This window comes from Pristiophorus japonicus, chromosome 13 (genome assembly GCF_044704955.1).
Source record: "Pristiophorus japonicus isolate sPriJap1 chromosome 13, sPriJap1.hap1, whole genome shotgun sequence".
In the NCBI taxonomy this organism is placed as follows: Eukaryota; Metazoa; Chordata; class Chondrichthyes; family Pristiophoridae; genus Pristiophorus; species Pristiophorus japonicus.
In genome coordinates, this window is record NC_091989.1 from 51,090,331 (window position 1) to 51,117,878 (window position 27,548).

The 27,548-nt window shown below is 43.2% G+C and overlaps 1 protein-coding gene across 7 annotated transcripts in view; it reads right to left on the reverse strand.

Annotated features, from left to right (window-relative positions):
* apaf1 (apoptotic peptidase activating factor 1) overlaps positions 1 to 27,548 on the reverse strand; it is a 250,376-nt gene that overhangs the window by 55,235 nt on the left and 167,593 nt on the right. For 6 of the 7 annotated variants that reach the window (XM_070897457.1, XM_070897452.1, XM_070897453.1 and 3 more), the window contains 3 exons: positions 26,792 to 26,911; positions 16,028 to 16,153; positions 3,745 to 3,870 (listed from right to left, as the gene is read on the reverse strand). In XM_070897457.1, coding sequence (XP_070753558.1) covers positions 3,745 to 3,870; positions 16,028 to 16,153; positions 26,792 to 26,911 — 372 coding nt within the window. The remainder of the gene's footprint in view (positions 1 to 3,744; positions 3,871 to 16,027; positions 16,154 to 26,791; positions 26,912 to 27,548) is intronic. The other variant, XM_070897454.1, reaches the window with a different exon arrangement.

Below are 27,548 nucleotides of genomic sequence, written 5' to 3' on the forward strand. Positions count from 1 at the left end.
GGGAGGGAGGGGAGGGGAGAGAAGGGAGGGAGGGGAGGGAGGGGAGGGGGAGAGAAGGGAGGGGGGAGGGGAGAGAAGGGAGGGAGGGGAGGGGAGAGAAGGGAGGGAGGGGAGGGGAGAGAAGGGAGGGAGGGGAGGGGAGAGAAGGGAGGGAGGGGAGGGGAGAGAAGGGAGGGAGGGGAGGGGGGAGAAGAGCAAAGGGGAGGGAGGGGAGGGGGGGAGAAGAGAGAAGGAGGGGGAGAGAAGGGGGGGAAGAGAAGGGGGGGGGAGAGGGGAGAGAAGGGAGGGAGGGGGAGGGGGAGGGAGGGGGAGGTGGGGGTAGAGAAGGGAGGGGAGGGGGTAGAGAAGGGAGGGGAGGGGGTAGAGAAGGGAGGGGAGGGGGGAGAGAAAGGGAGGGGAGGGGGGAGGAAGGGAGGGGGAGGGGGAGAGAAGGGAGGGGAGGGGGGAGAGAAGGGAGGGGAGGGGGGGAGAAGGGAGGGGAGGGGGGAGAGAGAAGGGAGGGGAGGGGGGGGGAGAGAAGGGAGGGGAGGGGGGAGAGAAGGGAGGGGAGGGGGAGAGAAGGGAGGGGAGGGGGGAGAGAAGGGAGGGGAGGGGGGAGAGAAGGGGAGGGGGAGGGGGGGAGAGAAGGGGGGGAGGGGGGAGGGGGAGGGGGGAGAGAAGGGAGGGAGAGAGGGAAGGGAGGGGAGAGGAGAGAAGGGAGGGGAGGGGGGAGAGAAGGGAGGGGAGGGAGGGAGAGAAGGGAGGGGAGTGGGGGGAGAGAAGGAAGGGGAGAGAGGAGGGAGAGGGAGGGAGAGAAGGGAGGGGAGAGAAGGGAGGGAGAGAAGGGAGGGGAGAAGGAGGGAGAGGGAGAGAGGGAGGGGAGAGAAGGGAGGGGAGAGAAGGGGAGGGGAGAGAAGGGAGGGGAGAGGAGGAAGGGAGGGAGAGAAGGGAGGGAGAGAAGGGAGGGGAGAGAAGGGAGGGGGAGGAGAAGGGAGGGAGAGAAGGGAGGGGAGAGAAGGGAGGGGGAGGAGGGGAAGGGAGGGGAGAGAGAAGGGAGGGGAGAGAAGGGAGGGGGGAGAGAAGGGGAGGGGAGAGAAGGGAGGGGGGAGAGAAGGGAGGGGAGAGAAGGGAGGGGAGAGAAGGGAGGGAGAGAAGGGAGGGAGAGAAGGGAGAGAGAAGGGAGGAAGGGAGGGGTGGGGGGGAGAGAAGGAGGGGTGCGGGGGGAGAGAAGGGAGGGTGCGGGGGGGAGAGAAGGGAGGGGTGCGGGGGAGAGAGGGAGGGGAGGGGGGAGAGAAGGAGGGGAGGGGGAGAGAGGGAGGGGAGGGGGGAGAGAAGGGAGGGGAGGGGGAGAGAGAAGGGAGGGGAGGGGGAGAGAAGGGAGGGAGAGAAGGGAGGGGAGCGGGGGGAGGGGAGCGGGGGGGAGAGAAGGGAGGGGGGGAGAGAAGGGAGGGGAGGAGGGGAGGAGGGGAGAGAGAGAGAGAGAGAGAGAGAGAGAGAGAGAGAGAGAGAGAGAGAGAGAGAGAGAGAGAGAAAGAGAAAGAAAGAAAGAAAGAAAGAAAGAAAGAAAGAAAGAAAGAAAGAAAGAAAGAAAGAAAGAAAGAAAGAAAGAAAGAAAGAAAGAAAGGAGAGGGAAGCTGAACGGGCCGGGCCGGGCCCAAGACTTCGAGCTTAGACTTAGCGGATTGACAGGTAGGTGGCGTCAGGTCCGGGAGCGCGGGTCGGTTGGTCGGGGGGGATCGCTGGTCGGTCGGGGGGAACGCGGGTCTGGGGGGCGGGGGGGTCGGGAGCGGAGGTCGGTCGGGAGCGGAGGATCGGGATCGGAGGTGGGGGGGGGTGGGGGGGGGGGGGGGGGAGGTCGGGAGCGGGGGAAGCGGAGGTCGGGTCGGGTCGGGGGGGGCGCGATCCAGTTGGGGGGGGCGGGAGTCAAGTCGGGTCGGGTCCCGGTCTGGAGGAAGCAGGAGCTGGGCGTGGGAGGCAGCCTTATGCACGCAGCCCCAGTGAGGCCATTCGGCCAGGGCTAGGGGCTGCGTGCTTCGGGCCCCTCCCACACAGTTTTGGGCGCCTGGAGCTACTGCACATGCGCGCCCACTGTAGCGCGCCTGTGCATAGGTCCCGGCACTGTTTTCAGCGCAGGGACCTGGCTCTGCCCCCCACAGCTTGTGCCGCGTCACGCCCAGCTCCAGAGGGCCTACAGGGAGCCGGAGAACGTGTAAGTTTTTTTTTGGCGCACTTTGTGGCGCGAAAAACGGGCGTCCAGGTCGGGACTGCGCCGTTCTAGGCGCGTCCCGAAACTTGGGCCCATTGGGCCAAAGTTTCCACATGATTTGCGCCTGATTTTTAGGAGCAACTGGTGGAGAACGGACTATCTTAGAAATCGCAATTCTCCACATTTTTTTTTTCTGCAGTTCTAGTCAGGTAGAACAGTTCTACTTTGGAACAGAATTTTTTCTTCAAAAGGGGCGTGTCCGGTCACTGACGCCTGATTTCAAAGTTTCCACAGTGAAAACATACTCCAAACTAAAGTAGAATGGAGCAAGTGAAGATTTTTGTCGAACTGAAATAACCTGTTCTACACATTAAAAAATCAGGCGCAGGTTACAAATTAGGCGTCCAGAACGAGGTGGGGGGGGAAGGTGGGGGGGGAAGGGAACTCATTAAATTCTACAATAAATCCTTATTTATACTTCTACAAATATTATACAAATAAATCCAACCTGAATAAACATTTATAAGCAAAGAAAAGATTAAATAAACCATCTTCCTACCTGTGTGAAAGTGCTTCAGGCACGGAGAATTCTGCAGTCAGCCTGAGGCGCCCGTTCTTCCCGCGGTGGGCCGGGGGGGGGGGGAGGCGCCCGTTCTTTCCCGCCGCGGGGGGTGGGGGGGGGGGGGGGGAAAGAGAGGTGCCCGTTCTTCTCGCGGAGGGGAGGGGAGGGGAGGGGAGAGGAGGCGCCCATTCTTCCTGCGGGGGGGGGGGGGGGGAGGAGACAGTGAGAAGGCTGCAAGTGCTAATGTGCTTTTATTAAAAAAATGTTCAAAAATTAAACAGCTACAAAGAACTACAAAAATGGCCGAGTGCCAATGTTTTTTTCACACTGAGCATGCGCGAACGCTCCAACGCGCACGCGCAGCGTTGCCGGCAGGAAAGAAAATAATTTAAATAGTACCTGCCCCCTCCCACTTACAAAATCGGCGCGGGTATAGGCTCCGCCCCCCTGGGCGCCGCGCCAGGCAGACAAAGAGCTGCAGAATCGCGATTTTTTTTTTTTAAGGCGCCGTTTTAGGCGCGAAAAATGGGCGCCCAGCTCGGAGGGGCGCCCGTTTTTTATCGTGTGGAAACTTGGGCCCATTATGTTTATCTGATCTAATATTTCACACTCCTCCTCCTTAACCACAGTGTCTGTATCATCCCTCCCTTTGTGAAAATAGACGCAAAGTATTCATTAAGAACCATGCCCATGTCTTCTTTCTGCTTCCTTTTTGGTCTCTAATAGGCCCTACTCTTTCTTTAGTTATCCTCTTGCTTGAATACTGAATTTAAGTTTCCTACTTTCTCGGTCAGGAATTTTCTGTGGTACTTAGAAGTGTAGGCACGCACATTATGGCTGGAGATCTGGATAAATTGATCTATGCTCATATGTGGGTGGTAGTCCCAGCACATTTATGTATATTCAGGAAACAGTCTCATTTTATCAAAGTAAACTCATCAAAACAAAAAATAGTACAAAAAAAATCTTTTGAAGTTTGAGTGTAAGTGACAGGTACCCTGATTTCACCATTGTCATCTCCGGTAGCCAAGGATTCATTATCCCAAGTGAACTTGCAGCTCCGGACACAGGCATTGTGACCAGTCAAAACATGAAGAGGAGTAGTGCTGTTCAGGCTCCAAATCTTTAAAAAAACACACAATGTTACATAAGAAATAAAGTTAAATGACTGATAGTTAAATAACTAACACCATCTTATGTAAAAATGAACAAAACAGGAAATACAGTTGCCAGAAGTTTCATTCAAAGAACAGTAATTACATTATGACAGTGACGACACGGCAAAAGTACTGCAAAGTTACTTGGGACGCTTCACTACGCTAAAGGCTTTAAAATTTCTCTTACTTCATATCATATTCTTCTCAAGTAATGCAATAACCATGCTATAAATGCAAGTTGCTGTGGGAATGATGCCTAGTGTCACATTTAGTAACAAATATGCGTTATCAGACAAAAATTGATAAGGGGATATTAGGAAAGCTTGGTCCCAGAGGTAAGTTTCAAGGAGCATCTTAAAAGAAGAGAGAGGTGTAGCGAGGTTTAGGAAGGGAATTCCAAAGCTTAGGGCAGTGCCTAATCTACACAAAATACCAGCTTGCACCTTTATTTTAGCAGTGTAGAGTGGAAACTGACTGCAACGGCTAACATCAAGATGCCACTGTGCAGTGAATGAGTAATGTCACTTTTATATGTGAATTCTATTACATAGCACAAGTTTTAACTTTGGTATTTCACACCTCAACACTATGGAACAGTAAAAAGTCATGTAAAATAAACTGGTACACAGTGGATCACACTCTTTACCAGCTGTACTGTCAATGATTTAAAATATCTAATAGATGATTCTTGTGGAGGAGAGATTACACAAACTAGGGTTTTATTCCCTGTAACTTAGAAGATTTATGGGGTGATTTGATCGAAGTTTTCAAGATATTAAGGGGAACTAATAGGGTAAGCTAGAGAAAAACTATTTCTGCTGGTTGGGAGTCCAAGATTAGGGGCCTTTCAGAAATGAAGTTAGGAAATACCTCTGCACGCAAATGTGGTCCAAGTTTGGAACTCTCTTCCGCAAATGGCAGTTGGTGCTAGGTCAATTGTTAATTTTAAACCCGAAATTGATAAGAGTTTTTCAAAGGTATTAAGTTAAGTGACAGATCAGCCTTGATCTCATTGAATGCCGGAACAGGTTCGAGGGGCTAAATGGTCTGCTTCTGTTCATATGTCAGCTAGTTTTGTTGCCACAAACATTAAAGCAAACAAAATCAATACTCAACACATTCCATATCAGTAATAGTCTTGATGGCTTTAACATTTCTCTTACTTCATATCATATTTTTCTGAAGTAATGCAATAGCCATGCTATATTTTATAAGTAGCTTGAATTTTTTTGCAACAATTTTTTAAAAGCCAATAAATATTTGAATTTTCTGAACCATATTCAAGTTCTGAAGGGATGCAAATACTCTGCAAAAATGTATAATTATTTGTAACAACAGCACACATCTCTAACAGTTGAGCCTTGTAACAGTGCTACCCAACAGGTTTTCAAGTAATGTTGCATATGATACGTATCTAATATTCTTTATTGACTTGTCATTTTCAAAAAAAGTACCCTGCAGTTTTTCAACTTTGCACCTTCCCAAGATAATTTGTGACACACAAAACAGAAGGCAGTAAGAAAACACTCCGCTAATTATATCCATTACAACTGATGTCATACATGATAAGAATTCAAGGAAGAGAAAATACCAATTCATGCATTAGGATATGAAATTCATTGGTTTTAACATTTAAAAAAGCCTTCCTCTCTGCATGACAGATAATCATCAAAATAAATTGTTATGCACTTTAAATGCTGCTTATTTCAGGGATAATGCCATGAATTTTTTTTCCATTTATTCTCCTCATCCATTCTATCATTCCTTCCATAATTATTTTGGTTCTTTCATCCGTTAATAGTATGCTCCTTATATAGGTGAAAGAGCACTTCACTATTACTGAAGCAAAAACTGCCATTTAATACGTAGCAAGATATTCATAATTAATTTGCCTTTACAAGTCTCCTAGAACATGTGCAAATTGGATTTTATATACTGACCAGATTTACCTGGTTTTGAGTATGTAACGTATACAACTTCTGCATGCAGATGCATTCACAGTTTTAAATAAACCACACAATTTGTACAATTCTTTGAACAATGATAGATAGCTCTTCTTCATTCTTCAAAAAGAAACTTCCTCCACATTCAACTGGATACACCCATGAAGATTGATGCAGAGAATCATATGGGCATCAATTTAGGAGGTTTCTTGATATGGGCATCATCGTAAAGCCACCCAAGAGATCCTAGCTGCCTTCTCTACCAGTTTTTTTTTCCAGGAGAAGCTAAGTACCAGTAGGCAATATACAGACTGTGGTGATATTGCAATAGATTAGGTTTTCTGAAAGGGATATAAGAATTTGGTTGAGAAGGCATGTGATGTGTGAAGGGTGCTTCTACTTTACAAATTACGGTAATCGACATTCTTCATGCACATCCCCCACATAACAATAGCATAATAATCAACATGCTCTGGTTGAAGAGGGAGGTAGATGTTTCATATCAGATGACACCCAGAGTCAAATTAGATCCTTAAAAAGCAAGATCGCTTTAGCAGAAAGGTTCAAACAGTGGTATTTGGTAGAGATACAAGGATTGCTATGAATTCTTTGAATTCACCTTTTTGAAGTTGTCCTAAAACATAGGTATTGATTGCACTAGACAACCTTCAGCATTTTCTAATGATTTTCTTCATTAAAGATTAACAGTAGAGCAGAATACACTTTCAAGTCTTTCAACATTTGGCACCTCATAGCACATGATCCATAGGGTATGCAAAATGCCTTGGTTTCATAAATAAGCCTGGATCTGTTAATAAAGGGGAATAAGGCACGTCTGTCATCCAGACAGTGGGATCTATAGCCCACATCTGAGGCATTAATACATGGATAAAAAGACTGAACAGTAATCTCTTGTGGCAGAAACTCGTACTTGGAAGTCATCTAAGGATCCTTTTCTCATGCAACTGTCATGCCAAATAAATTAGACTTATTACCTAATGCCTGGCGTTTACTATCCCAAGCAACAAAGCGATTTGCCAACTAAGAATTTCCAACTTATCAGCTGATACTGGATTGAAAAGAAGCCAAAGAGTGTGAAGGCCGACAGTGAAACCCTATTTAAACCACTCAGTGAATAAGTATAGAGTCTAATTTCAAACTTAGATTTAATAGATGCTGGGACACTTAAAGATTATTGACCTTGAGTAATATTTTAAGTAAAAATGATTATTAGTTTGATGCAGATACCAAAAGATAAACCCTTTATACCAATAAAACTTATTCTGGAAGAAATGGAAGTTTTCCTAAGAAGCTATTAAGATTTCCACTACTGATTAATGGGACTTTTATCTACGAATCTTGCCTTTCAGCAACCCGTCATTTTGAGATGGTTTGAAGAGGAATAACATATATGAGCATCTAATTGAGACAATAGGTCCATCCTTTATGGAAATATCAGTTTAATGATATAAATCTACATGACACCGGAAACCCATAGGTTCTTTGTCTAGTAGGAGTTATAACAATCATTTATGATTTCTCGATTCATAGTTTCTGAAAATGAATGAAAATAGAGGAAATGCATTGAAAATCCTGGCAGGCAACACACCTGTGAAATCCTCCTACTGGAGTATTTTGTGAGCAGGTTCATCTTCATGACAAAAAAGAGATCTGTAGCTTCCAAGTGCAAGATTTGCAGGTGAAAATAGAAATGATTGGCTCAGTGATTTGTCACTTACCATTGTTCAGCCCAGGTACTTCAAGAAATCTAATACGGCCAGAGTGGTCTCTTGGACTAGCTTCGATCTAGTCAGTCGTGGCTTTGGTAACTAATTATGACATCAGTTGGCAAGAAGGATTAGCTGTAGCAATCTCAAAGTGTGTTTGCTCAAAAAACCTCTCAGGTGGGGAGAGGAAAAGAAAGAACTGGACTGTAACGTCTGGAATTGGCTGAGGGAGATATAATTCCAGGGCAGACTGTAAATGGACATGTGTGAATTGCTCTTTCTTACTAGTAATTGTGTATCCATATAAATCTCAAGCAACTGCAGGATGACAGCCCTTGAGGTTGCTCTAATAGGATAATCATCTAGCTACGGTTAGACAGAGAATTTGTTTGAAACCATGCTCAGGCAGTACGCACAAGAACAAACTAACTAACTGGATACCAACATGAGTCCAAAAGGAGTGCTTTGAATTTTATTTCCTGTGAAATATTAGGAATTTTCCATGGGCTAGACTTTCCACTAGGTGGCTAAAGCCGAAAAAAAATGAGCCTTGTTCCAGCAATGTGGGACATCTTGGCCTTGCTGATCGCTGGTACAAGGCCCATTTTTCTTTTGCGATTTTCCACTTGGCCTTACCCATGCGATGTCAAATAGGTGATGTGATTTTTTGGCGATCTCACAATCGCCCACCAAAAACGGAAGTCAAAGAAAAAAAAAGCTTCCCTAGCAACACTATTCTGCGCATGTGTGGGATTTTTTTTTTCCGGCTGACTATCTTTCCCACGTTTCGGGAGGTCAGGGGTCATCTCACACGCTCAGAAGGTACAAGGTGGAGGAGAGAGAGAGAGAGAGAGAAGAGGTAGAGAGAGAGGTGGAAGCCAAAGAATCAAATCGGAAGCCAGTGCAAGTAGAGAATCGAATAAAAGAGTTTATACCATTTCATTCATATAAATCATATACATTTCAATTGCAATTTATTATAATATAATATATTAAAAATGTCAATGGAACTAGAAGGAGGAAAAGGGCAAAGGCCTTTCTCCGACGAGGCCAATGAGGCCCTTGTAAACGAGGTCCATTCTCGGTAGGGCGAATTGACTCGGGGTGTGCACGGGAAACCAGCACCCCATCTTTACCAAAATATCTGGGTGGAAATCGCTGCGGTGACGACCTCGGCATTCGATGAGGCGAGGGGATCTGACCAGTGCAGAAAACGCTAGAAGAGTTTGGTAGCGGCAGCAAAAGTAAGTTGCATTTTCTATTTTACTGATGCAAATTTTTATCGTAACAATGAATCTCCGGTATTGAATTTAAGTTTGTTATTCATAAATGTATTACGTAAATCATGTTAAGATACGGACAGTGCTCTGACACAGCGGCATGTAACGTTTTAAACTATTGTGACCATGATTCTACCTAGTCAATTACCTTATGCTATGCTATGCTTTGCTCTTTTTTCATTTGCAGAGGAAGATATCTATTAACCGGGCAGGGCAAAGGCGGACGGGGACGGCTCTGCTCATCTTCAGCCCCTAACAGAATTTGAGGAGCGTGCGGCCGCACTGGTTGGCCCTAAGCGCCATTCGATCACCACCCGTGGGCTGGTGGAGCCCAGCCATGCGTCTTGTGAGTAATGTGTCAAACAATATTAAAAATTATATTAAAAACTTAAGTAACTAATGTAATGTCCCGTAATTATAATGCAATATGCAATATACTTGTAATATACTAATGATATACTAATGATGTCATGTCATGACATGCATGCCTGCAATGCATGCATGCAGCCCTTGTGCAGAAGAATCAGGGGTGGGGCCGCTACAGCTTTCTGAGGTAGTGAAAACTTTGATATTTAACGTATCTTGTTAAGGTTTACCATTATATTCTAATAAGCTCTGTAAAAAGGTCATGTGTTTTTAAGGTCAACCTGAGATGCTCGTACAGGTACAAACGACACCAGCACCAGCAACATCATCCTCTCTGGAGGAAGAGCTCGAGCTCCAGCAGGTGTCGTCAATTGCGCATGGGGGGGTGGGGGGGGGGGGGATAAACCTGTGGCCATCTCTATTGAGACGGAGCATGCACTGGGACCAAGCGGTGTGCAGCCGGCAACACCAAGACACAATGTATTGCACATGCCTACCCAACGGAGGCCGGGTCAGCAAGGCCAGCAAACGCCTCCCCAGGATGATCAGTTGGTGGGCCTGATGTCCCTGTGTTCGGAGACGGTCGCAAGCTGATCCAGGGGTTCACTTGATTCGCGCAAGACTTCTCCAAGGTGTCTGCAGTGCAAGTCGAGCTACTGGAGGTAGCACGGCAGACTCTCGATGTAGCACAGCAGGCTCTTGAAGGGGTGCGGGAACAGACCGCCGCAACAAATGCCCTTAGGTATGTGCTGCTGGCGGAACACGGTGCTGCACCCCAAGGTGTCGTGTTGTCAACGAGTCAAACCCCGAACACTCAAGTGAGTATGGAGGATACAGTTTCTCTTGACTCGGAAGATGAGCAGCCTGCTTTGTCTCCCACGCCAACACCTCCACCACGGCAGGAAGTCTTTCCATCGCCTGCTGCACGTCAGCTTCATCCTGGGTTGCGGGGACCAAGACGGGTGGATGGTGCACATACACGGGGGGCGGTAAACGACCTGGAGGGAAACGTGGCTGCAGGTGGGGGGGGGCATGTTTAAAATTCATATATAGTTGTGGAGGGGGGGGTGGGGTGGGGGGCGGTGTTGGTGTTGGTGGGTGGGTAGGTGGGAGCTGTTGAATAAAAATCGTTCTGTCAAAATTAAAACTTTTATTTGAATCTAACAATTGTTGTGCATTGTTTTACAATAGCAAAAATATAACTTTAGCTCATTTAAGCATTAATGAAAATGTTGGACAACAATGGACAGGCAAGGCCAGTGCAGGCGAGGCTAAAACAAAACTCAACATAACTCTAGGCAAATGCGCATGAATTTCACTGTCCCCAATGCAAGTTCAGGCAAAGCATTTATTTATGAGCTGCTGACGCAATAGCTTTGCAGCCGCATAACTCCCACGGGATAATGGTCTTCCGGGTCTTCTGGGGGGAGGGGGCCTTGGGACCATGGTTACATTGCCAGGCTGATTGGCCTCCCCGAGGTCCTCACCAGCCTCCTCCTCCTTGTCTTTTCGACGATGTTACGTGTCGCTATGTGGCTTTCATTTAAACGTTTCTCTGCTTCAGTGACGGGATTATGCAGTGGGGTCATCAGCCAACTGGCAAGGCCTTATCCCTTATCGCCCAGCATCCAACCGTGACCTTCTGGCTGATTGAGAAATAGGTCAGGGATAGCACTCTCATATAGGATGTGTGCATCATGGATGCTGCCTCGAAATGTAGCGTTTACTGTTATGATTACTTGGTTGTGATCGACAACAAGCTGCACATTTAGGGAGTGGAATCCCTTTCTGTTACAAAACACCTCCGCGTTCTTTAAAGGGCCTTTCAGGGCAATATGCGTGCAGTCTATTGTTTCCTGCACCTTGGGGAAGTCTGCTATTCGAGAAACCCAAAGCCCTCCCGGTCTATGTCTCCCTGGTCATAGGGAAGCTTATAAAGTCCATCCTGTAAGCATAAAGGGCTTCAGTCACCTGCCAAATGCAGCAGTATGTGGTGCGCTGAAAGATATGACAGATGTCACTAGCTGAAGCCTGAAAAGATCCCGAAGCGTAGAAGGCTAGGGCTGCAGTAACCTTCACCTCAACGGACAGTGCGGTTCTGATGGTGCTGGAAGGCTGCAGATCACCCTTGACGAGCTGGCAAATCTCATCGATGATCTCCTTCCAGAAACGCAGCCTCCTAAGATACGCATTTTCAGACAAGTTGAGGTAAGATTGCTTTTCCAAGTACCTTCGTTGGCTGTACGCTCGCCTCCTCTGTCTCTGTCTATGCATTACTCAGCCACCTCTTCGACTGATCCTTTCAGAAGCCAGCATGTGAGCAGTTACGAGTAATGGCGCAGAAAGCATAGGCCCGATCACTATCAATAATTATTTTCACTTAATTAAATTACACTCTCTCTCTACCCTCTCTGCACCAACCCCAATCTAACACTGTATACCAGTCAGTCTAATAGGCCTCAACAATATCAATAATTGTTTTCACTCACTATTAATGCACTTTTCACAAAAAAATGCCGATCCACTATTTATATATAATTTAATATTCTGAGTTGAACTATCTGTAAATAGCACTATAAATAACTCACAACTATCTAGCTTGTTTTTTTCAGTTACCTCCACCCTTCCTCTGATCTTAAAAATGGCGTCCGTAGTGCCCATTTCATTCCGTAAAGCCTGGGAAAAGCAATTATTTCTCAGCGATGTTTTCGGCGAGCAATCAGCCCAGCGAAGTGCCGAAAGTTGGGTGGGCCTTGTGTGGGCGATCAGCTCAGTGAAGTGAGCCGAAAGTTGGGGGCTTATTTTTCCGTCGATGTTTTGGGCCTAGTTTCCACTTTTTACTCAAAATGTGCGATAGAGGTCCTTTTTGGGCGATAGATGGGCCTTAGATGGGCGATGTGAAGTGGAAAGTCTAGCCCCATGTTTTTGACATATAGCCATGTGATTGGAAGCTTCCATGCGATCCAGCACAGCTAACTAATTACCTGGACTGATTATCTCAAAAAATCTATCACAATATAAATCATTGGTTAGGCCTCAGTTGGAGCATTGTGTTCAATTCAGGGCATCAAATTTTAGGAAAGATGTCAAGGCCTTAGAGAAAGTGCAGAGAGATTTACTAGAATGGTACTAAGGATGAGGGGTTTCAGTTATGTGAAGCGACTGGAGAAGCTAGAGTTGTTCTCAGAGCAGAGAAAGTTAAGAGGAGATTTGATAAATCATGAATGGTTTAGATAGAGTAAATAAGGAGAAATTGTTTCCGGTTGCAGAAGAAACAGTAACCAGAGGACACAGATTTAAGGTGATTGGCAAAAGAACAGAGGCGACATGAGGAAAATATTTTTTACGCAGCGAGTTGCGTGAACTGTAATGCACTGCCTGAAAGGGTGGTAGAACCAGATTCAATATTAACTTTCAAAGGGGAACTGGATAAATACTTGCAGGGAAACAGCAGGGGAGTAGGACTAATTGGATAGCTCTACCAAAGAGCGGCACAGGTACAATGGGCCAAATGGCCTCCTTCTGTCTATGATTCTATGTGACTATTCTGAATTTCTTTCTTGTGTTCGCATATGTTGAAATACCTACTTCTAAAATTGGATAATAGTGTAACCGTATTTTGTAGACTACAAAATGGAATAGAATTCTCTCTGCTGTTCATCAACTGAAACATCTATTATATGACAAGGCAGTTGTGTTCATCTCTGACAGCAAGACAGGTAATAATAAGTGTTTACTGTCTACATAATCTGATCAAATAATTCATCCAAGAGGAGAAAAAAAATCCTTCGGGATTGCTTATTGCATCCAAATTGATCTATGATTTTAGAAAACTGCCCACTAAATCAAACTACAGGCTGCTATTTGGGATGAACACATCATTAAAGATTCCCATCTTCAATAATGTCTTCCTTTGAATTCTCAACCCAGATCAACTAAGATACTTTACTTGGAGATTTGATATTTTGCATTTGTAAAACCTTAGACAAAATCTGCCAAATTTCATGAATAAATCCAAATTGGATCAAAGAAGCTCAAGATATGCAATGCTCCAGTCATTATAGAAGAGGCCTGGCGTTCCCCATCAAGTTGCAATTCAGAAGGTCTGAAGTAGCGGAAAAAAATCAAAATCAACTTACGAATCTAAAACATTTCAGCTGATTGCATTGAGAACCTAATAACATGACTATAAGTTGGATAGAAGATTTTTTGAAAAGGGTTTGATTCTGAAATTTGACCTGAAAGGTCACACGCTCCATCTCTGAAGTTGCATTGGGTTTACTGCAGATGGTAAATTTGCAGTATCCATGTTGCAGTAGGTTGGGCCTATACACATTGGAGTTCAGAAGAATGAGAGGTGATCTTATTGAAACTTATAAGATAATGAGGGGGCTCGACAAAGTGGATGCAGAGAAGATATTTCCACTCATAGGGGAAACTAAAATTCGGGGACATAGTCTTAGAATAAGGGGCCACCCATTTAAGACTGAAATGAGGAGAAATTTCTTCTCTCAGAGGGTTGTAAATTTATGGAATTATCTACCCCAGAGAGCTGAGGAGGTTGGGTCATTGAATATATTAAAGGCGGAGATAGACAGATTTTTGAGCAAGGGAGTAAAGGGTTATGGGGAGCGGGCAGGGAAGTGGAGCTGAGTCCATGATCAGATCAGCCATGATCTTATTGAATGGCGGAGCAGGCTCGAGGGGCCAAATGGTCTATTCCTGCTCCTATTTCTTATGTTCTTAGCCAAGTTTGCTGACGATACAAAGATGGGAGGAAAAGTAATGTGAGGGGGACAAAAAATCTGCAAAAGGACATAGACAGACTAAGTGAGTGGGCAAAAATTTGGCAGATGGAGTATAATGTTGGAAAGTGTGAGGTCATGCACTTTGGCAGAAAAAAATCAAAGAGCAAGTTATTATTTAAACGGAGAAAGATTGCAAAGTGCTACAGTACAGCGGGACTTGGGGGTACTTGTGCATGAAACGCAAAAGGATAGTATGCAGGTACAGCAAGTGATCAGGAAGGCCAATGGTATTTTTACCTTTATTGCAAAGAGGATGGAGTATAAAAGCAGGCAAGTCTTGCTACAGCTATATAAGGTATTGGTGAGGTCACACCTGGAATACTGCGTGCAGTTTTGGTTTCCATATTTACGAAAGGGTATACTTGCTTTGGAGGCAGTTCAGAGAAGGTTCACTGGGTTGATTCTGGGGATAAGGGAGTTGACTTATGAGGAAAGGTTGAGTAGGTTGGGCCTCTACTCATTGGAATTCAGAAGAATGAGAGGTGATCTTATCGAAGCGTATAAGATTATGAGGGGGCTTGACAAGGTGGATGCAGAGAGGATGTTTCCACTGATGGGGGAGACTAGAACTAGAGGGCATGATCTTAGAATAAGGGGCCGTCCATTTAAAACAGAGATGAGGAGAAATTTTTTCTCTCAGAGGGTTGTAAACCTGTGGAATTCGCTGCCCCAGATAGCTGTGGAAGCTGGGACATTGAATAAATTTAAGACAGAAATAGACAGTTTCTTAAACGATAAGGGGATAAGGGGTTATGGGAAGTGGGCAGGGAAGGGAGCTGAGTCCATGATCGGATCAGCTATGATCTTATTGAGTGGCGGAGCAGGTTCAAGGAGCCATATGGCCTACTCCTGCTCCTATTTCTTATGTTCTTATGTTAAATTCTGAACACAGTTACTCTTGCTCCTGTCCTTTAAGAGAACGTTGGCTCTAAACATTTCTCACTTTGATAGGAATGATCCTCTATCAATTAGAATGCAGAGACTGTATTCCATTGAATCCTTAATATTCAGATCAAGAAAACTTTTAAAAATAAATTCCCAGGTGCTCTCTTCGCTCTTGGGGTAGCACACTTTTGATTTAATGTACATTAATGATTTTATATAAAAAAATGTGTTTTTTCAGCATCCTCTACCTGTTAAGTTAATAGATTACACAAATCATTAATGTAGAGCACATACAACCACTGCCAAGTATTGCTGAGTAGTCCGATGGGTCCTAAAAAGAGTCAACCCTTGACCAAGATTTTAAATATCCTTGTATTATGCTGATGGTAATTCGCCTCCTTTTTTCAGATCAAATTAGCTGTAATTTTATAATAATGTGCATGTCATACTACATTGTGTGTGAACAGCTTATAAGTTTTAATACTGCACTATCACTAGAATATACCCATGTACAAACACACACTGGATGATGTTGCTGTTACTATCTCTTTCTGGCTCATGCTTTTTCCCATTTTTGTATTGTGAAACTTATATTTTCTATATCCATCAAGCAGAGGAATAAACATCCGATCACTTTTGCCGTTAATTGTCAGAATTTTCCATTCTAGTGTTATAGCATGGCCAAATACAGAGTCCAGTTCCCTCTGTCGCTATAATGGACCTTAAACCAAACAAGACTATCGGTCCTTTGCACCAGTGTTATAGTTTCACTGCTGATGCTTGATCCTTTATGCACGCGGTGAACCACGTCACAACAATTCAGTAGTATGAAAATATACAAGCACAACAATGAATTGTCAATATTGAAATCTGTGGGCAAATGACTTTACCCAAGTGCATGGTATGGTACAGCTAGAAATGCTTGTTCACAGAAATAAACCGCTTTTGTAGCCTGAATCACTCATAAGTTACGATGGTTACATCCCTAGGTTATATTTTTCTATAGACCTGCAGTCTCAACCAGGTATCCCATACACAGAAATTAGATTCCATTAGTTTTAAACAGTTAGTGGCAAGATATTTAGTTCAGACTTTAGAAGGAAAAGACACCAACCTTGGCACTTTTATCAGCAGAAGCAGAAGCAACTTTACTGCCATTGGGTGATGCGTCACATGACAGAACTGCTCCATCATGACATTCAAAGCTCTTCAGCATCTCGCCAGAGATTAAATTCCATACCTAAATTGTTAAAAGTAATTTAGTGTTGAAATCTAGTGTAACCTTGAATTAAAATGAAAGGCTTAGAAAAAGGTTTTATGCTGTAATAAAAATAGAAAACATTCTATACCAGATCTGAATTATTTTGCATGCATTTTTCAATATTAATGTTAAACTAGATTTATATCTGAGTCAGCACAACTAAACTTTAACTTAACTAAACTTGTACAATTCAATAAGACCTGATGATAATACTTCAAATGCCCTACAGATCATTAGCATCTTAGAGAGAGACAAATTCACATTTTGGATGTAACCCTTTTGCAATTCTATTCTTTACGCAATAAATACATTGCAGTTTTGTTAGGCAAAAGAAAATTTAAAAATTCCAATCCCATGAAAAGGTGTTTCATGTTTTTTATGCATCCTCATAAATAAGGATCAATTGATGTCGGCCACAAGCCGATCTCAGAGAATCTGAAACTCAATATTATTTATATTACAAGGTCTGTTCAATTATTTCCACTGTCCTGAGCATATTTGTCTCTATTTTTGGTCAAAGTACTATTTCAAGATAAAGGCTTGCAATAGTTAAATAAGAGCTAACCTGAAAAAATTAGCTATACAATTAAACATTTTTTTCTTACGTACAATGGCCCGGATTTTGCAGTAGGAATAACGGTGAGGCTATCGGCACTCGTCGCTATTGTGTAGTAAATTGGACAGCAATTTCCGGCGTCCGCACATACACAGTTAAAAACACAGAAATCAGGAAGTTGCTGTCCGATTTGCCCTGCTCCTCCACAATCTTTGCTACACCAGTATCTCGCCGAGAGACGCAGCCTTCACATACATGGAAGGGCATGAATTTGCCATACTTACATGATAGATTCCCACTAAACACGCCAAAAAAAGTTAGGGCTTGTCCATTCAAGTGTAAGTGAATTTTTAATGATGTGATATGTCTTAATTACTGCCACACATCTTCTCTGGCCCTGAAAATGAACTTACGCTGTGGAGTCTCATTCCTGCAGATTTTAATTATTGTTGACTATTTAAAAAAAAAACTTTAAATAAACCTTTTTCTTTCTGCCTCTTATCTCTTTAATCTCATCTTCCTTTCCCTCTCTCGCTTTCTGTTCATGATGTGTTATTGAATTAAATATTCTGAATTACACTTCTTGGTTTAGACTCTGCAGGGCTCAGTAAGGATTCTTCAATCTGATTGGTTAAGGAGACATGCCCTGTTCACACCGGCCCCAGATCCCCTGTAGAGGGCGCCGCTCTGTTTTGGCTTTCTAAAATGCCCACAGAAAGTCTGTGTAAGTATAATGAATGGCTGGCACTGTTCGTTTGCCACTGACTGCCAGTTCCGTGCCAATCAGTAGATGACATTTTCTTTAAACTCACCCACCAATCATGGTTTCGATATTTCCGAGCCCGAGCACAGGAACATTACATCTGGTCATTTAGCTTCAGTTCCCATCGCCCACGTTCAGTGCTTTTAATTAGCAAAGTTCACAAATATCACACTTTCATGAATACTCTCAAACATGGAGATGATCATCCAATTGGAATTCTAGACACCTCTGATTTCTTTGTTGTAAATTTCACATTTCAATTTACTGAAACAAGGCATTTTTCAGCTGAATATTTCAGCAAGTATGGAGTATTTATTTCACAGGGTATTGGTTTACGTAATTACCAATAAGGTTTGCTGACAATGTACATTATTGCATGCTTTATGGGTTGTGTTTTACTATCTACAGGCAATTTTGCTTCCTGTCTGCGTTATTTCAATAATGCATACATTTATTCAATATTTCTTGTATATTCACAAGGGAGTTTGAAATAATGTTGTAATTACTTTAAGTCCTTGTTCTAACCTAAAAGCGTTTGACGTTTTTAATAGCCTGTCACAATCTTTGATCATATTACAGGTTCTGAATAAAATCTTGTCCAAAATGTCACAATGGTGTTGTTAGTTAGCACCTCTTACAATCATGCATTATGCATTCTTTGTTTGATCTGGCATATAGAGTTACTTTTCTGTTCACGAAATAAACTTAAAGCAGAGGAAATAATTAAACTTAAAAGAGAAATAATTAAAAATGAGAACATTCTTCGTATTAGCCTGGCAGATCCTTAATCTCGAGCTTTATGTGCCATTTTGATTGGCATTTCTGTACAAAGGGTTCTATCCATCTCCTCTCCTCTGGTCCCTCCAGGCTACACACTCTATTCTCCACATCAGATGATAGCTAAGCACCATTCTCCCAGGCCTTTGCCAATGCTACTTTTGACTGCTACTGTGGCTCAGTGGGTAGCACTCTCACCCGAGTCAGAACTGGTTCAAGTCCCACTCCAGGTACTTGAGCAGAAAAGAAAATCTAGGCTGACACTCCAGTACACTGCTGAGGGAGTGCTGCACTGTCGGAGGTGTCGTCTTTCGGATGAGACCTTAAACTGAGGCCCCGTCTGCTCTCTCAGGTGGATGAAATAGATCCCATGGCACTATTTTGAAGAGCAGCGGCGTTATCCCCGGTGTCCTGGCCAATATTTACCCCTCAATCAACATAACAAAAAAACAGATTATCTGGTCATTATCACATTGCTGTTTGTGGGAGCTTGCTTGTGCACAAATTGGCTGCGGCATTTCCCACATTACAACAGTGACTACACTCCAAAAAGTACTTCACTGACTGTTAAGCGCTTTGAGACGTCTGGTGGTCGTGAACGGCGCTATATAAATCCAAGTCTTTCTTTTACTAGAAGGTATGCCAGAATGACCTGGTAACTTGCTTTCCAGTTGGTCAACTGGTCTCTTAAACAGAGAACTAGCCATACAGGAAACCATAAACAAACAATAATGTCCTGCAATCGAAACACTATTTTCTAAAGTAGCCATAGCAGTTTGCTATGAATGAGCTATTTTGGTTCCCACATTTTACATCCACAGCCTGCCAAATGCTGAATTCCCAATCTCAGCCCTGCCTCTATTGGGAGGCAGCAAGTAGAGTTCAAGCAATTTAACAAAAGGAAAAAGATTGAAGGAACTTCTGGTTTCTCTCATGCACACCTTTAGAGCAGCATAGTGAAGGACAGGGAGCTAATTGACCTACCCTGCTTCTTAACCAGACACACAAAAGGAGATTAGAAGAAATAATACCTCTTATTGAAAAGAATTCAAACCAGACCATATCTACTGCCTTCAAAAATGATTGAACAATCAGTAAGAACTTTACCAACAAGACTGCTTCTGAGAAATGAATTCAACTGCAAAAGATACTCCGATATATGAGATATTAGCCTGGCAGACCCTTAACCTAGTACAGACTCGAGTGCTTCACCCGCCATTTTGATTGTCATTTCTGTAAAGGATTCTATTCACCTCCTCGCCTCTGGTCCCTCCAGGCTACACACTCAATTCTCCACATCAGATGATAGCTAAGCAACATTCTCCATGCCTTTGCCACTGCTGCTTTCGACTGCTACTGTGGCTCAGTGGGTAGCACTCTCGCCTGAGTCAGAACTGGTTCAAGTCCCACTCCAGGTACTTGAGCACAAAAAAAATCTAGCTGACACTCCAGTGCAGTGCTGAGGGAGTGCTGCACTGTCAGAGCACAAAATTATCAGGAACCACCATTAACTTCTCACGAAGGAGCAATCTACATGATTTTATACCAATGCTCGGAACATACAAAACATGTTTGCAGAATCAGAAATATAAGTGTCATTTAATAAAACAAAATTCTACCTAAACAAAGATATTCATTTGGGAGATTAAAATACTGGGGTGTACAGCCTACAGGCACCATAAACCAGAGATGGAGGACATAAAATCTGGATAACATTGAACATCACAGCCACGGAAAGAAATTAGTGGACACTGTTCCATATCACCTGGACAAGAGGATAGGCAGGGAATTGTTCTGTAGATCATGGCAGTCTGCAAAAAGCATCATTAATTCTGAATGATTGATGGCTATTTCAATTACTCAGATACTGAGATAGGAGAGCAGCAGCAGAGCAAAAATAGAGGACTGTAAAATTGCTTCCTTTCTCAGTGTGTTCAGCAGCTAATCTTTAGTAGTGATCGTACACAAGCTAGGGGAGTAGTTTAGATTAAGTGATCTTATCACTTGAATGGAATTGCTCATGAGGGAATGCAAAAAAAGACACACAAATATTGTTGCTTAAAGGAGTAGAATTTGACAGGTTGAAAAATATGTTTGTTAATTAAATTGCAATAATGGTTGGGACATCTACAGCATAAAAATAGGAAATGTTGGTGAGTGCTACAATCAAAACTCATTCTGGCCAGATTAAAAGGCAAAAGAAACCGAGGTGTAGTCGCAAGAGTAGTATCAGTGGGAAGGGAGGCAGCTTTCAAAACGTACAAGGACGCTGGCACTTAGGAGGATTGGGTAATTGATGAAAATAAGCAAAAGCGGCTGAAAAAATTCATGAGAAGTCAAGTGAAACACTAAGAGATTTTTCAGATATATACCTGTATATGCATAAACAAAGGCCAACAGAAAATATTGGTCTACTGAAAGATGAGAGTTGGCTTGGTGGAACCCAGAGCAGCATAATGAAATTATGGGCCAACAACTTTGGCCTCCCCGGGTCCGTACGGAGTTCCTACGGACCCGGGAAGGCATCGGATATGCCGGTTTCCGCACGCAGTGCGCATGCGCTGGAAACCAGCATTCCCGATCTGTCACGTTTCTGGTTTGACAGATGGCCGCATCTCGGGAGCGAGGACATTTGTTAGTGGAAATTTCCGATATTTATAAGAACATAAGAATTAGGAACAGGAGTAGGCCATCTAGCCCCTCGAGCCTGCTCCGCCACTCAACTAGATCATGGCTGATCTGGCCGTGGACTCAGCTCCACTTACCCGCCCGCTCCCCATAACCCTCAATTCCCTTATTGGTTAAAAATCTATCTATCTGTGATTTGAATATATTCAATGAGCTAGCCTCAACTGCTTCCTTGGGCAGACAATTCCACAGATTCACAACCCTCTGGGAGAAAAAATTCCTTCTCAACTCGGTTTTAAATTGGCTCCCCCATATTTTGAGGCTGTGCCCCCTAGTTCTAGTCTCCCGACCAGTGGAAACAACCTCTCTGCCTCTATCTTGTCTATCCCTTTTATTATTTTAAATGTTTCTATAAGATCACCCCTCATCCTTCTGAACTCCAACGAGTAAAGACCCAGTCTACTCAATCTATCATAAGCTAACCCCCTCATCTCCGGAATCAGCCTAGTGAATCGTCTCTGTACCCCCTCCAAAGCTAGTATATCCTTCCTTAAGTAAGGTGACCAAAACTGCACGCAGTACTCCAGGTGCGGCCTCACCAATACCCTGTACAGTTGCAGCAGGACCTCCCTGCTTTTATACTCTATCCCTCTCGCAATGAAGGCCAACATTCCATTCGCCTTCCTGATTACCTGCTGCACCTGCAAACTAACTTTTTGGGATTCATGCACAAGGACCCCCAGGTCCCTCTGCACCTCAGCATGTTGTAATTTCTCCCCATTCAAATAATATTCTCTTTTACTGTTTTTTTTTCCAAGGTGGATGACCTCACATTTTCCGACATTGTATTCCATTTGCCAAACCTTAGCCCATTCGCTTGACCTATCTAAATCTCTTTGCAGCCTCTGTGTCCTCTACACAACCCGCTTTCCCACTAATCTTTGTGTCATCTGCAAATTTTGTTACACTACACTGTGTCCCCTCTTCCAGGTCATCTATGTATATTGTAAACAGTTGTGGTCCCAGCACCGATCCCTGTGGCACACCACTAACCACCGATTTCCAACCTGAAAAGGACCCATTTATCCCGACTCTCTGCTTTCTGTTCGCCAGCCAATTCTCTATCCATGCTAATACATTTCCTCTGACTCCACGTACCTTTATCTTCTGCAGTAACCTTTTGTGTGGCACCTTATCGAATGCCTTTTGGAAATCTAAATACACCACATCCATCGGTGCACCTCTATCCACCATGCTCATTATATCCTCAAAGAATTCCAGTAAATTAGTTAAACATGATTTCCCCTTCATGAATACATTTGCATCTGCTTGATTGCACTATTCCTATCTAGATGTCCCGCTATTTCTTCCTTAATGACAGCTTCAAGCATTTTCCCCACTACAGATGTTAAACTAACTGGCCTATAGTTACCTGCCTTTTGTCTGCCCCCTTTTTTAAACAGAGGCATTACATTATGCTTACAAATGTCCTCAAAAATCTTGTGCCTGAAAAAGGCACAAGTGTTTTAAAAAACCCCAAAACATATAAAAATAAAGTTATTAAAACATATTTTATTAAAAACCCTCCTCAAAATGGTACATTTATTTTAAAAAACTTTTTTTTTTTTAAATCGGGAAATTATTATTTTTTTTAAGACATTTATAACTTTAATTTAAATGAATGTAATGTAATTATTTTCTATTTTTTATTAGTGTTTTGTGTGTTTGGGGCTGTATTTTGGGTGAATCACGCTCTATCATAGTAATAGGAATTTAGGACCCTGCGGAACTCCTATTACTATGATACTTTACCTGATTGGCTGCCCAGAGCCATGTGACTCCAGCTGTAGGCCTGCGCACGCGTCGACATGCATGCGCTGCGACTGGCAGTCAAGAGAGGCCTCAGCATCGGAAAATCAAAAGTGGGCAGCAGCTTAAGGTAAGTGCGTATTTTTTCTCTAAAATGCCAAAACGGAATTTCAGGGCCAATAACCACGTCAATATTCATGCAGGAATAAGAGGTAAATTGTAAGTCAGGTAGCAAGTTTCTAGGAAGAGCTAGATAGTATGCAAGCAGCAAAAGATATAGTAACACAATGTTAGATGCTCTTAAAACTGAAAGTACCTGTCCCAGACAATGTACATTCATGACTCAGAATAAATGAGGACTGAAATTAGCAAAGTTTGCTACATTTGGGAGCGGTTCCCGAGGATTAGAAGGTAGCCAACTTTGTTCTTTAAAGAAGAAATGGAGAGACGTCCCTGGAAACTATAGCAGTGTATGGTAAACATCTGTTGTGTGGTAAATTCACACACTCCACATGCAAGTCAGAATCACATTCATGGTCACATCCAACAACAGGCAGTACTGAGATTTTGTTACATAAACTTGTCCTTGCAGAGTTTTGTAAAACTCAGCTTGTACATTTCAAAATTAAAGCAATGGTTCCCAGTTCATGGGCCCGGATTTTGTGGTGGATATGATGGCATGTTCTGAGAGTACGCAGTCATAACGCCGCTGAAATACACCGCAAGTTCGGGATTTCCGCATGTGCTTGCCATTGTGCTGAATCCCGAACTTACAATCTGTCCTTGATAGATCATCCGCACCACCTAGGAACTCTCGATTGCTGCCGCAAAGATAGGCTATTGGTCCACCAACTGTCCAGTAATTACGGACAAACTCTTACGGTTGCTAGAAGCAAGCATAACAGCCTGTTTAACACCATAAAAGATTTGCAGTTCAAAAATCACCATTTTGCATTTCCCCAATACCAAGACAAGCACAGGATAGAATCCTTTGCAATCTTATCCATCGATTTTGATTGAAAATGCATTGTAAAATGATTAGTCCGTCCTTACATTTTTTTTAACAATGCTATATGCTGTTTGAATTCATTTTATGGATGTATTGAGGGTATGGATATTCATCCTATAAGGTTTGTGTGTGTTGAATAAAGCCTTTGAGAACAAAGAATCCAGCACACAGATATTAGACTGTTTTAGGCTGATTTATTAACAGCAGACGTATATTGTGTACATTTTGGTGAAGGAAACTTTTCTCATTAGTGGGGTTTCATTTTAATTACTTTGGAAGTTGAATAAGTAAAAAAAAAGTGAGCATCTATCAGATTTGAGTGACCAATTCTGTCCTTTCAACTCAAAAATGAACATAAACAATATAATGCATCCATAACAAGGAAAATAGATTTATCTATTACCAGTCTAAATGAGGTCTGAATAATGGTGCAGAAGTTGCAGTCGGAGACTTCCCTCAGGCGGATGCCTCCGACCTGAAAAAAGGGTCTAAAAATAAACTTACCTACTTCACAGGTTTTTAAGGGCCCAAGTTTCCACACGATAAAAAACGGGCGCTCCTCCGAGCTGGGCGCCCGTTTTTCGCGCCTAAAAAAAAAATCGCGATTCTGGAGCGTTCTGCAGCTCCTTGTCTGCCTGGGGCGGAGCCTACACTCGCGCCGATTTTGTAAGTGGGAGGGGGCGGGTACTATTTAAATTAGTTTTTTTCCTGCTGGCAACGCTGCGCGTGCGCGTTGGAGCGTTCGCGCATGCTCAGTGTGAAAAAAACATTGGCACTCGGCCATTTTTGTAGTTCTTTGTAGCTGTTTAATTTTTGAACATTTTTAAAATAAAAGCACATTGCCATCAGCACATCAGCACTTTCAGCCTTCTCACTGTCTCCTTCCCCCCACCCCCCCGCGGGAAGAACGGGCGCCTCCTCCCCCCCCAGCGGGAAAGAACGGGCGCCTCCCCCCCCCCCCCCCCCCGCGGGAAAGAACGGGCGCCTCCTCTCCCCTCCCTCCCCCCCTTCCCCCCCCCCCCCCTCCCCCGCGGCCAGAACGGACGCCTCCCCCCACCCCGCGGGAAGAACAGGTGCCTCCCCCCCCCACCCGCGGGAAAGAACGGGCGCCTCCTCCTCCCTCCCCCCCCGCGGGAAGAACGGGCGCCTCAGGCTGACTGCAGAATTCTCCGTGCCTGAAGCACTTTCACACAGGTAGGAAGATGGTTTATTTAATCTTTTCTTTGCTTATAAATGTTTATTCAGGTTAGATTTATTTGTATAATATTTGTAGAAGTATAAATAAGGATTTATTGTAGAATTTAATGAGTTCCCTTCCCCCCCCCTCCTCGTTCTGGACGCCTAATTTGTAACCTGCGCCTGATTTTTTAATGTGTAGAACAGGTTTTTTCAGTTCTACAAAAATCTTCACTTGCTCCATTCTAACTTAGTTTGGAGTACGTTTTCACTGTGGAAACTTTGAAATCAGGCGTCAGTGGCCGGACACGTCCCCTTTTGAAGAAAGAATTCTGTTCCAAAGTAGAACTGTTCTACCTGACTAGAACTGCAGAAAAAAAAATGTGGAGAATTGCGATTTCTAAGATAGTCCGTTCTCCACCAGTTGCTCCTAAAAATCAGGCGCAAATCATGTGGAAACTTGGGCCCTAAATGTTTAAATTGAAAAATATGTATTGTTCTGACCTTTAAAAGTCTTACGCTGATAAAAAGAGGAGTTGTAAGAATTTCACGAGCATTCGCTGGGCTGAAGTTGGGCAAATAGCTCAATTCTGTGCCAGTAAATGCCCTCTTCTGTTGGATTCAGACAATGTGTCAAGAGGATTCTTGACAGATCCCAAGTTCCGGGTTTAGGAGCATGTGCAGTGTATGCCGAAACCCGGAACTTGTGGGGCGTGAATTCAGCCCCAATGTAATAATATATTTTAATCCTGAAAATTAACATTGAATATAGAGCTGGGAATCTCTAAGTCCAAAAATATTATTTGTATATAAAACATTGTTAGACCTTCAGTGAGTATAAAGACAGGAAGTTGTATACATAGGAACTAATAAATTGAGAGTTGGATGAAAGAAATGAAACTAAATGTGGATATATGAACTAAGTCCAAGCACCAGTTTAATTAAAAGTTTTTAGGTGGTTTTAAAATGTAATTTCAATGGAAGAGAATGAGAGAAGCTTTTGTGAGCATGTATTCCCTTACGCATAGGCTGTACGCTGCACTCCTGGCCTTCCTCATGTCATACGCTGCGCACAACTCTGCAGGGCTGAAGAGAAGTCTCCGTTCTGGGCCTCGCACAAGGTAAGTACGTATTCCTTTGGCAGGTTGGCGGTGTGCTTCTGCAGCTATGCCGCTGACCGCAATTTTATGGCCCCATGTCTTTACAGAATAACTGTGCCGAACTCAGTTTCAGCTACTGGACCTGGGATGCCTCTTACTTCATCAGCACAGCATATCCACTTCACGTTTGTTTCAATCAAATGTCCACCCATGGACACATTAGTGGTAAACTGTTGATTTCTCACTCTTGATTATGCTTCATATCAAAATGAGTTAGGCAACCTACCCATTGAATTCTGGGAGTTTGAGCTGAGCCCATCATCATAGGATTAAAGTCTTCTCTCTGCTGACTACACTGATGCTTCTAGTGGATTTGGGCCCATGGCACAAAACATCCCAAAACCTGGCACATTTGACATACACTTAAGACAGGCCATGAGGACACAAAGTATGGGAATCATGAAAAAAATTACACTGGTACAGTATAGGTTCTCTTCTGGGGCAGCATTGGGCCACATTGTTGGAACAGACTAAAATGGCCTCAAGTATACATGTGGTACTCAAAGACAGCACTGGGTGACAAACTGTAAAAAAACAAAATTCCCATAACTACTATCTCAATTTTATAGATAAACAAAAAAAATGTGGCATGTAAATGACCTTAAATTTAAATTATTTCTCCCTACATGGTTGCTTCCTTTATAATTTTACCTAAAAACAAAAAGTGCAACATATTTTGGCTTTATATGTTAAAGCTCGATCACAATAACAAGTGAACTTTTCACTATGTATTCCTTACCTTCACAGTCCCATCAAAGGACCAGGACAGAAGTTGTGACTTGCTCAACAGCTTAAAGTTTTTCACTTGTTCAGTATGTCCTTCAAGGACTATGCATTCCTTGGTGTGCCAATTCCATACCTAAAACATATTTAAAACATAAGGAAGAGCTTAAACATAACATTTCTCAGCACAGCTCCATCAATAGGCAAACAACATTCTTCAGTCAACTGGGAAACAGAAGATAATAGTTTTAGTACCTGCTGATAAACTAATTGACGATGTCTGAATTATCCATGATAAAGGCTCATGCTATAAATTACACTTGCATTCAAAACAAATTCCACATTTAAGAGAAGAAAATTAATCTAAAGACTTGAGGCACATCGCTCTGATGTGCATATGTCCTTCAGTGCTCTGACACACATCTTCAAATGGCTCATTGCTCATTTCAGATGAAGGATATATTTTTTCTCAAAAGGATTAAAACTATTAATGTGTTTTTCACAGCCAAACTAGAGTTATAAATATAAATTTACAATGGAATATAATCGCTGCAGTCATATGCATTAAAATACAATGGTATAAATAGACTGCTCACAATGATTTACTGCGTTATTTTAAAATCAGTTTCCTTTTAACATTGCTGTGACCCAGATCTGTAATCTGGGCTCAGCAGTCAAATTCACGTGGGCAATAAATCGTCGAGTGCCTCAATGTCTATTTTTTCTTTTTACACATACATGCATGCAGGCTATATTAGACACGGTGTACACAA